This window comes from Gavialis gangeticus, unplaced genomic scaffold, assembly GCF_001723915.1.
Source record: "Gavialis gangeticus isolate Ggan-Ray unplaced genomic scaffold, GavGan_comp1, whole genome shotgun sequence".
NCBI classification, from domain to species: Eukaryota; Metazoa; Chordata; order Crocodylia; family Gavialidae; genus Gavialis; species Gavialis gangeticus.
This window is the reverse complement of record NW_017728955.1, coordinates 1,136,815-1,148,002: the sequence shown is the minus strand read 5'-3', so window position 1 is coordinate 1,148,002 and position 11,188 is coordinate 1,136,815. Positions and strand designations below refer to the sequence as shown.

The 11,188-nt window shown below is 43.2% G+C and overlaps 1 protein-coding gene across 4 annotated transcripts in view; it reads right to left on the bottom strand.

Moving 5' to 3' along the window:
* The window catches only part of C2CD3 (C2 calcium dependent domain containing 3), an 80,817-nt gene that overhangs the window by 25,556 nt on the left and 44,073 nt on the right, over nucleotides 1-11,188 (bottom strand). For 3 of the 4 annotated variants that reach the window (XM_019520928.1, XM_019519576.1, XM_019520224.1), the window contains exons 24-29: nucleotides 8,992-9,130; nucleotides 7,270-7,334; nucleotides 4,079-4,284; nucleotides 3,348-3,478; nucleotides 2,232-2,396; nucleotides 1,251-1,468 (exon numbers count right to left, since the gene is read on the bottom strand). In XM_019520928.1, the coding sequence (XP_019376473.1) occupies nucleotides 1,251-1,468; nucleotides 2,232-2,396; nucleotides 3,348-3,478; nucleotides 4,079-4,284; nucleotides 7,270-7,334; nucleotides 8,992-9,130 (924 nt within the window). The remainder of the gene's footprint in view (nucleotides 1-1,250; nucleotides 1,469-2,231; nucleotides 2,397-3,347; nucleotides 3,479-4,078; nucleotides 4,285-7,269; nucleotides 7,335-8,991; nucleotides 9,131-11,188) is intronic. The other variant, XM_019518769.1, reaches the window with a different exon arrangement.

Here is an 11,188-nt window from a genome sequence, read left to right as displayed (position 1 = left end):
AAGCACCTACACATTGAACACCTTCAAGAGCAAATCGGATGCTTATCTTGCTGGGATCCTATGACCCCAGCTGACTTCCTGCCCTTTGGGCAGGCGGCTGGACTTGATCTTCCGAGGTCTCTTCCAGCATTAATGTCTATGAAATCTATGAAAAAGAGCCAAAAAAAAAAGGCTGTGATCAATGTGTGGAAAGGCAGGGAGGAGAAGCACAAAGATGGAAGAGGCTGGAGAAGAGAAAGAAGTGGGGTGAGAAACAATGTGGCAAAACAGAAGGAGCAAGGAACAGCCTTGCCATATGGGCGGTAGGGCCTGAAACTCCACTTTCCTGGGAGTGGCAATTACCCATACGGTAAAAAGAAGTAGACATGACAGAAAGCATGTTTCAGATTGGTGCAGCCTCATTTCTACCCACAATATTAATATAAAAAAATGCCAAATACTGGAACTGTATCAAAAGGGTCATGACACTGACTGCAACCATATTTACTTGAATATAAGACAGCTCTGATTATAAAATGCGCCCCCCCAATAATTAGATTCTGCATACCGAAATGTATACATTTGATATAATTTTCCAGGTACAGAATCTAATTATTGGAGGTCTACCTTGAATTTGTCCCTATCTCGTGACTACAGCAGGGAAAAGAAATCTGGGGGTTAGATAGCCCCTTTGCCCTCTGTCCCCCAACTGCTTCCCCCTGCAGCCTCTTCCCCTTCTTACTCTCAGACCCTGCTCTCTCCGAGCACATTGAAGTGAGGAGCAAATCTGAAAAAACTAACCTCAAAATAAATTTATCTGTAGTAATTTGTAGATAGTACCCAGAGACTTAGTTCATCCAGAATTGATGAATTTTACCATTTTTTGAAACTGCTGGAAGTTTTAGCACAGGTCCTCCCATAAACACATTGTTAAGTAGCACTTTGATATAGTACAAACTATGCACGATATTAGTCCGAAGCCAAAAGGCTGATAAGTTACCTTATAGTTCATCGGGATGGGCCCCAGCAAAGTCAACAGCATTTCAAGCCATAGTGACCTCACAACTCAAGAACTGCTCTGTACATGTGTATACTCCAGACACCCCCCAAAGGAGCCATGTGCTAATCAGCCTCCCACTCATGACTGCAACCGGATATCCGAAAGCACACACTGTTCGCCTAATCAATTATGGTCTGAACTGTGCTAGAAGCTTCAAGGATCCTTTTTAAAGTGGCTGCTGGCAAGTACTCCAGACAAAGTGATTGCTTACCATTGATCAGGGTGCTGACTTGAGAGACCAAGTGACTGGATTTTTCCAAAAGTTGGCATCCATCAGCATCCACCATCCTGGTCATGGATCCCTGCTGACTGCCATCCTGCCATTCCTGATTTCTGCTGGCTGTGCTGCCATAGCCGAGGTCAGGGAAAGACCTGGTTAACTTCTTGTTGAAATATCGTTGAATCTCATCCAGCTCGCTCAAGTTTTTTCTGCAACAAGTCACCAGAAATCAGAACCCCCCCGACAATTCTACGTGAAAGGGATCTGTTTCTTATCATAACGACTTACGGGATGTATGTACTTGAGTAGAGGGGACTTGATTGCTCTCTATAAATAAATGAGGGGTTAAATAACCAGGATAGAGCCATTCAGCCAAAACCTAATGTCAGCACAAAAACTAACGAGTAGAAACTGACAGTAAAATGATTTAGGCAGGGTATTAGAGGGTTTCTAATCATCAGGAGATTAAGGTTCTGGCAAAAATGACTTAATGAGGTTTAAAATGAACTTCGATAAATGTACAAATGGAATTATAGGAGCTGGCAGTGCATGACAGCAGGGCACCTGATCTGGTGACCCAGGAGATCCCTTTCAGTCCCATGATGCTATGAATGATGAACTCTGTTTTCCTAATGCTTAGAACTAGGCTGCAGAAATATAATCCAACCATGTAAGTCAGGTACAGACCAGTGCTATCGGGACTGAGCCTCGAGCAGACAATATAGTGGCTACCCCAGGTCTGGGGCTTTTCACAGCTTTGCTAATGCATCTGAGTCTGAACTTTCAGCAGCCCTTTAATCTAGCCTTCACGTAGCTTTAAGTTATGCCATCAGCCTACTAACACCCAGTTCCTACATTTATTATTTGATTTGTAGTTTATTTTTAAGCTTGATGCAAGAACTGCAAAGCTTCCAGCATTTCTTTCTCACTCTAAAGTCAACCACCACCCTAGTATCCATGATGCTGCTTTACCTAAGGGCAGTAAGAAGCGAGGCCCGTGAAGAATGTGACAGAGAATCCAATCTTCCAGCCTGCTGTGCATTTCCTTCTGCTTGCTGTAACGATTCATGGAACCTGCGGACATTTTGCATGTGCTCTTCGTGACGAGGTGTCCATGTCCCAGAAGAACCACGTCTGCTAAAAACAGGTATAGATTTATAAACAAACAACCCATTACATCTCTGCCTGCAATCTCTAACTACGATAAGAGCCTAGTGGACATAATAATAAAAAGAAATCTGTTAACAATCAGCCCTAGACATCCAACAGAAAATGCAGGTGCCAGCTTGCAATACCCAATTTGCGTCTGAAGAGGAAGTTGTTGAGATCAAGGTGAACCATAACATGCTGGTGCCTGTGCTCCCTGTAAAGAGCTAGGGACAGAGCTAATACAATCTTGCTAGGCCTGTTTGGACACAGGCACAGAAGTGCTACCTTCTGCATCCTCTATAAAAAAAAGTGGGCTATGAATTCATCCTCTCCCTTGCACAAGGTTTTCTGTAGCTCATAATTACTCTGTGAACAGATGACAGAATGCCCCAAGGCATTTGTTTCCTGGAGACAGTAAGCAGAAACAACCATAGAACGTCTAGCAGAGCTGGCCTCAGGGCTGTGGAATATGGGCATACCTCATCGGCATGGAGCTGGCGAGGCATTACAGAATAGGAGATGATGCTGCAGGCACACTATCCCTACTGCACATCATTCTAAACCAGGCAAAGAAAGCAAGAGCCAGTGTTGGCTGGGACACTACTGTCAATGGTAGAGGGACATTAAAGAAAAAAATCAGTAGGAAGCTTCCCTATAGATAACGGAAGGTGGAAAGGGAAGGATGTGGGAGATGGGGATGGTGGCAACACTGAGCCCTTCTCTCATCTCTTAAAATGCATCTGATAGAACATGCATAGGCAATTCCACAATCAGTCCTGTATGCAACTTGTAGTCTGGAGGGAGCTTATTCTTCGCTAGGTCACTAGACCTGGAATTTAAGTTTGACTGGGTCAGGCAACATTCGCAAGCCCTGCAAATAGATGGATGTAATCCTATTGCTTTGTTCTGAAAAGTCCCTTAAGTCCTCAATGTTCTCACCGTTCCTGAGCAGTAAAATCCCTGCTATCAGAGGAAGTGGCCAACAGCGGCTCAGAGGATCTTGGAACATCACTGGGAAATGCAGTGCACAAGGCCCTTGCCTGGAAGGAGAAGGGACTGTGCACAGGGATCTGTGAAAGCAAGGTTACAGGTAAGTTAAGTCAGGCTTACTGGGTCAACAAGTGGGACAGACATTTAAGCTTCACAGAGCGTTCGGCATTTTCAAGTGCTGTCTGAGGACTGACTAATGGGACAGAGCCAATTTGAAAGCCACATCATTTAAAATCCACACCCAAGCCAATTCATGCATGTTAGCTAGGAATACAGCAGATTCTGACACTAGCAACGCAAGTTTGGGGGCTTTACGATCCCATCCTTCCCTTTAAATGAAGTCTCTCCTCCTTGCTGCTGTATGAAAGGTCCACCAAAACTAAACGATGGCCCAGGGGAAATGGTGAAAGTGAGTGCCTGCAATTTCTCACAGTGGGTGCTTTTTCACTGAGATTGCAATCTCTGTGCAGAGGTGGTGTCTGTCACCTGTATGTGCAATGCCTGGCACAGAAGAGGCCTGAGAGCTAGATGCTACTGGAACATTAAAAACATTTTAAAATTGAGAATTCAAGAGTTCCTGGATTTCCTGTTCATTTTTTATTTTGTAATCTAGCAAATTTGCTGCTGTTTATTTAGGAACCTTCTTAGATTTGTGTCTGGAAAGAAAACAGAGTACATACTGCAGAGGCGGATGCTTTGGTCTGAAGCCTGGCCTGCCTTTCTTCTTTGAGTTGAATTATACTTTCAAGAGGGGAAACAGCTACTTTCATCTGCCCTCTGCATTGTCCACTCAGGTCTGTAATATTGTACCACCCACAGACTAGCTGGAAACCAGAAAGCAGGGGAGAAAGATCCACAGATGCAAATCCTATCACTCGTTCAACATCTGTGGGAAAAGAATATAAAAGCAACCTTAGTTTTCGCTGCCTGAAAAGCATGTATTTGCATCGATTAAGACCATTAATTACCTAACGCTGCAAATATACCTGGAACTAAATCTCCGAAAACTTATTATACAAGCAAACTACATGACGAACAGGCAAAGGCCAAGTTCAGATAAATATGAGTATGAGAACTATGGAGGATGCCGTAATGGATAACCGCCAAAGTGGGTTTTAGGAGTGAAACAGAGGTGGGACATCTAGCAAAGAGGGAGACCGTTTCAGTGTAGGAGGCAGCATGAGTGAGGACATAAACCCAAGACAGAGGAGGATCAGGAGGAAAAGACAGTAAACAAGGCAACAGTACAGGGATGACTAAAGGGAGAAATTGTAGTTCAGACATAAAGTAGCAAGGTTACAAAAGGCCTTGAAGCTGAGAGTACGGAGCTGGGATGTGATGTTATTAAGAGATCAAAAGACAGTGAAGCACGGGAGAGAAGGTGCTGACATAGATGGAAAAGTAGGACAGAAAGAGGACTTTTGAACAGAAGGTGGGAGACTGAGGCTATAAAGTAGGGTGGTTAAAAAGCAGAAGAACAGAGAGATGCCTACAGTGTGGTGGCTTTAACAGTAATGAGACAGATCAAGCAAGAGACTGGCTAGGAGGAAGGGGAGGAGGATTAAATTGAAAGTCAGAAGTCTGCCTGATGAACAAGTTAGGGGAGTGGTTTACAGCGACAGTGAAAGAGGTTAGGAAATTTCAAACCCTGGACACCGAGGTTGAAAGGGAGGCCGTGCACCTAAACAGAGCAGTTTGAGGCATCTTGAGGATGAAAAACTCAGAGGAGGATGTTGTTAACATGATGCAACTATTAAATATGTATTTTTGTTCAAAGCTACTGTAGCATTAAGGAAGTTATTAACAGAGCGCTGGAAATTCTCTCATGGCATCAGAGTCCAATCCCTTGCTATCAGAGGCAACTACATCATAATTACCTATTCAAATGTTGAAACTCCATTTTTTGCCTGCAAGACATAAAATTAAAATGCCTAGAGGTGGTGGGGGGGGAGGAGTAGGGAGGAGAGGGAGACTAAAACACAGCATAACCCTACATCTTATCACAGATTATGTAAAAAATACTATTCATCTCACAAATTCTCTTCCCTTCCTGGCAGTAATTTACCAAATATCTCAGACTTTAGGCTAAGAAAGTGTCACAGCATTTGGCAAACACCATCCCCAAAACATGTTAAAATGGTTTATATGAAGAGCGATCAGGCTAGAGCTAACAGAATGCATTAGTATTACAGGAACTGTTAGTTTCTTTCTCCAGTAGGAAGCCAGCTGAAGGGCTTTGCGAGATACCTCAGTAGCTCACGAAGGAATCAAAGAGTTTACAAAAACACCAGAAGTAATTAGGGCTGGAAGCATAAACTGGAGATGCCAAATACCTATATTCATTAACTGCAGAGAGAATTGAAAAAGCAAAGGTGGGAAGCATTGCCAGTACAGAGGAGGATCAGAATCTCTCACTGAAATGGAAGACTTTGAGGACTGAAGCAACAGAAACATGATCAATTTGGCAGTACAAAATGCAAGGTCATATCTCTGAGGATTAACAACAGCTTCAGCTACAAACTGTGGGCAGCTCAGCTGGAAGTGAGTGAGATACAAAATGACCTGGCTGATCTAGGGAGCACAGAAGAACTGTGAGCTGTCAGCCTGATACAGCCATGACAAAGGCAAATATGATCCTAGGAAGCACCAAGTTTTTTCAGGTGAGGTGGGGAGAAGTGTTAACGCCACTGTACAAATTGCTGGCAAGGCCTCATCTGGAATCCTGTCAACCATGTTCAAGGAAAACTAATTGAAACTAGAGCAGGTGCACAGAAAAGCTACCAGAATCACCAAGTGAATGAAGACCCTGACATGAGAAGGAGAGATAAGACCTTGGCTTGCAAACTGAAAGTGGAGAGGGGATATGACTGCTATTTATAGAGGAGGAGATGGGAGAGTAAACACCTAAGAAGGGGGAAAAAAGAGTATTTAAACTGAAGGATAACAAGCATAAATTGGCTGTGAAGGAATTTAGTTTGGAAATAAAAAGGAGGTTCCTAATCACTAGAGCAAGCAAATTCCAGAACGATCTTCCAATCAGAGTCATGGAGAGGGGAAAATCCATTTAAGCTAATCTAAGCTTGAGCTTGATTGAGTTATGAAAAAAAGCTCATCAGACAAAGAACCTACAACCCGGTTCATGGAGGACTTTTCCAGTCCTATAAAATAATTCTGAAACAGATGTACCGGGAACTGTTGCATATCTCTACCTGGAGATATTTTCACAGTTAAATAGCCAATATATTTTGGTACTATTTCCCCTCTTTCTACCTCATCTGCTAAAGCCTGGTGTTCCTACAGCAGTTGTTATCATCAGTAGCACCTAGGTCAGTAAGACTTTCCAATGGCTTGAGGGTCTGTACTTGGGTGTTGGCAGGCACCATGCTCTTTCACTTCATCTGTGTGGTAACAACATAATGGAGAGTATGCTTGTGAAATGAGTGATGAGAAAAATGAGTGAAGCAGAAGACACAGATACAGACTGCTCAAAGGGGGAAGAAAAGATCCTGGAACATGAGGGCCACCTACTCTTCAGCTAACTTCGGTGTGAACAAATAATTTGAAAGAAAAGCAAGAAACTGACTCCTTTCCCAGGGAAGTCCAACTACTGAAATCCTGTCAAAATTACCCAGAACCAACCAAATTTAACTAAAACGTGCCAGAAGCTTTTCACAGTTATGTACTGCCCTACCTTTGGGGAGAAAGGAAACAAAAGAGGTAGCTTGGTTAGTAGTGCCTTCCCCCTAGGATGAAGACACTAGCATCACTGACTTTCTTCAGTCTGCCTGCAATCAAATTTCTTGCCGTCTGGGCTGAACAAAGGGATGGGCATAATAAATATTCATTCCTGTATTGCACTATGCATATTTACCTGCTTTATGCCATACTTTAAAGACCAGGGTTTGCTGTGGATCCAGAAGAAGTTCTTTGGACAGTCTGTTAAGAACAAAATCATAATAGTCTGTTACAAAGAACAGGAAAATATGTCGGAAGCTGGAGGGGGGAAAAATGTCTCTGGAGTTTCAGTAACATTGTGTTTATCAAATGCAAAGTTTTGCTGGCAGACGGGAAAGTCAGTGTATGCCCTTGAAAGAGTCTGGAATGCACAATTCTACATGGGCTTGGTTTTTTTGCTTACCCTGGGAGGAAACTTTTCTCCCCTGCTCCTAAAGAGTTTTAGATTAGGATACCAAAAATGATGAGAAACCAAGAGAGCGCTGAAAAATAAGAGTACAGATCACAGCTCATGAAAACCAGGGTAACATTTTTAGGTGTCAACTGGTTTCTACAAAAATATCCAAAACAACAAAATGACAAACACCCTGATTGACAAAGCACTGGCAAGGCACTTGCCACAACAAATCTAGGATTCAAATTGGGCCCTGAGCACAATACCTTTTGAGAATAAATTTGTAACTGCAGCTATCAGTGTCCTTCAGTGCTTTGTCTCTGCATTATACAAACAGCAGTCTGGCTGCTAAGAATGCTCTCGTGAAGTCAAGGCATAATTTTCCAGGCAGTATTCAAACAATGAGCGAGTGTTCAGCCTGCAAAACACCTTTGTATTGATTCAAGCTGACTTCATTAAGCAACGAAAACCCTGATGGCAGCAGCCTGAGGATTAATGCAAACACTTGGTTTCAAAACTTCTCAGAAGCCATGGGATCCCCACAACAGATTTATTGCTGGCGGTTGTTATTTGTATTCTTATCGTGCTTAGGAATCTCCAGGTTTCATGACTCTAGCTCAGTGATTCTCAGCCCTGGAGAGCCTTGAGATCCTTTCAAAGGTGCCACACAACGTTAGGGGTGCAAGCAGGATTCATGAGATAAACCCAGAGACTTCCTATAGGAATCCACAGTGTTAGAAGCAGTCTGCCCTGCTGTCGGCTTTCTGAGTTCTTTGCAACAGAAAAATCAGTTTTGTTATTTTTCTGTATTTAAAAAAACAGTGAAAGCTAAGAGTTGGCATTTGTTGAGGGGTGCCTTGAGTCTAAAAAGGATGAGAACCACTGCTCTAGCTGTTGTAAAGATGTATAACAAAGACATGAAAAGCACTACAAAAACATCTTCATCTACAAAAAGCTTTCAAATATTTATGACTTAATCCAATGAGGTAAATGAAAGTTTTCACAGCTTCATTTCACAGGTGGGGAAGCTAAGTAAGAAGTGATCTGCCCACGATCATAGTATTCCTGACTTCCTGCCCTCTCAAATGAATACACATCTGGCTGCCAAGTCCTTGGTTGAGGCACAAGAACGCAACTTTCCTCAAGCTCAATCCAAATACAAGTCCAACCCTGTTGCAAAACATATGAACGAGGATTTTCAACTGAGATAAGCTCAGTAAAGCTCTAATTGCTTTGAGGAAAAAGAGCCCATCTTTCAGCATACAAGATTGAAGAGGCTGCTTCTGGATCACAAGAGGTCTAGTTACTGGTGATAAAACAAAATGTAGAATTATAACAATTCGGATCCAGTGCCTGAAGGGGCAACTCTAGTAAATGGACACATTTATTTCATGTCTGGCCACTGGCTGGCGGACTGGGTGTGTGGTAATGAAAGTGTCTGCTTTTACATGCCATGTTACCCACCTTGCTTGTTGCTGGAAGTCCCACACTGGTGAGTCTGTATTTTCTATTACTGTGGTCATGACTGGAGTATCTGCATCGGCAACAGCAAACGATACGTAGCTGCTGGGTGTTGTTACTCCTCGTTCAGTGATGGGACTCCCTAGAAGAGAGAGAATTACATTTACAGTAACAAAGACTAGTGATGAGTTCAGAACACCGCAAGTGTTTTGTGAACAGCAGAACAAGCTAGCAGAGCCTTGGGTACTTGATAATGCAATACCATGGCACTCTTATATAGCCCTTGTCATTTGTAGTTCTGAATAAGTTTTGTGACAGAGGGGAGGGTCATTATCCCCCGCTTACAGAGAGAGAGAAACTGAGGCACAGGGAGAGGAAAACTTATTTCCCCAAAATCAGCTAAAAAGTCAGTGGCAAAAATCAGGAATAAAACCCAGGTCTCCCAAGTCGCCATCCAGTACCTAACTCACTAGGCCACACTGCCTCTTTGCTAGGCACAAGGGCAAACATCACATGGCATGAATGTAACTATGCAAAACTACAAAGACTGCTTAGTGGAGAATTGGCCCCAGAGCCAGCCCTAGATTTTGCTGCCACTCACCAGCTCCAATTGTGACAAATGCATTTTTTGGCTGCTCATTTAGTTGCTCAGCCAAAAACTGTTCCCAGCCTGGGTGGATGATAAAGGGTTAACACTAGATTGCCCCTCCTGCTTGCTGCCTGAGAGAGAAACTGGCAACCGTACTGCAGTAGTGTCTCCATGCTTCTATTCCAGCAAAGGAGTGTGGAGGGAAGCGACATCCAGTTTCCCCACTTAAGACCCACAAGTTTAGAGGGCTAATTTTTGTGGGGGCAAAGGTGCATGTGGTATGTAAGTGAACGTGGTATTAGTATGAGACATCACTTTGAAAGTAACACCAAACCAAGATCAAGGGCAATATCTTTATTGCCTCACCGACTCCAGATAAGAGTCTGCCAGATTTTTTATTTCTTCCCTTACCACAGCAACATCTTGGGATCTGAAAGAATCTGGATTCTAGTTAACTGATGATTCAAAATTCTTCCAAATAACCTCTACTCTCAGCTGCGACAGTGCAACAACCTCTTATTAATGACGTTTTGTGGGGTAATGAAGAGGCGGAAATGGCCACGTAGTTAGAAATGAACGACTTATTCTGTTGATAATATTCAAGGCAAAGTCTTTCCTGGCTCCTCTCAGACTGTCCTATTGTTGATCAAATACGCTCCCGTGTGTCACTACTTGGAACGTCTCCTGTCTGGGCTGAAATAAGGAAACATGCCCCACCTGACAAACAATGGTAAGGTACTAATGATATATAGCAACTAGTGGGAATTGTGTTTCACAAACATTACCTAACCCTGTTTGCATCTCAAAATATACGGTGAGGCAGGGTAAAGAGTTATTCCCATTTATAGATAAAAATTGGGGCACAGAGGGCATGTCTACATGTGCTTTTACTGTGCAGTAAGTTACTGCCCAGTAAGCGGATTTAGGCTGGCGCCTACACATTCAGGTGTTAAAATGCTGTAATGCTGTTTGGACTGACTTGGAAGTAAAGTTAGTCCCAAGTCAGTCTGCACACTGTTACTGCGCAGTAACGCATCTACATGTGTGTTACTGCTCAGTAACTAATTGGGCATAAATTTGCTATCTGCGTGATGCCGGTAGCAAATTTACATCCAAGTTGGCGTAAGTCATCATAGTTACTGCGCAGTACAGACATGTGCATGTAGACTTAGGATACCGCGCAGTAAATGTGCATGTGTATACGTGCCCAGATAGAAAATAATGTCTGCACTGGTCATTTCCTCCAAACATCCCCCACAATTTTCTACCCTTTCTACCTTGAGGCCAGTTTCCAGGTTGGCAGCACCTGAGGGGAGCTCCTGCCTCAGATCAGAGGCTGCCAGCAATTTGTTTTTGCCATAGTGTCCTTTAGACATGTTTTGAGCAGGAACAGCACCCGTGCGAAATTTTGGGGGAGGGAAAAACAGTCTAGTGCAGACAAGGCCCAAGTGGTTTGCTCAAGACACCGCAGTCTACATCACAGCAAGGAACAGAGCATTTAGGCTACTGTCTTTACCATGAGATAAAAATGCAGGTCCCAACTGGTCTCTCTTGACACATCGTCAAACAGGATTGTAAAAGCTTCAGGTTTTAGTGTTAGCTCACAATAAC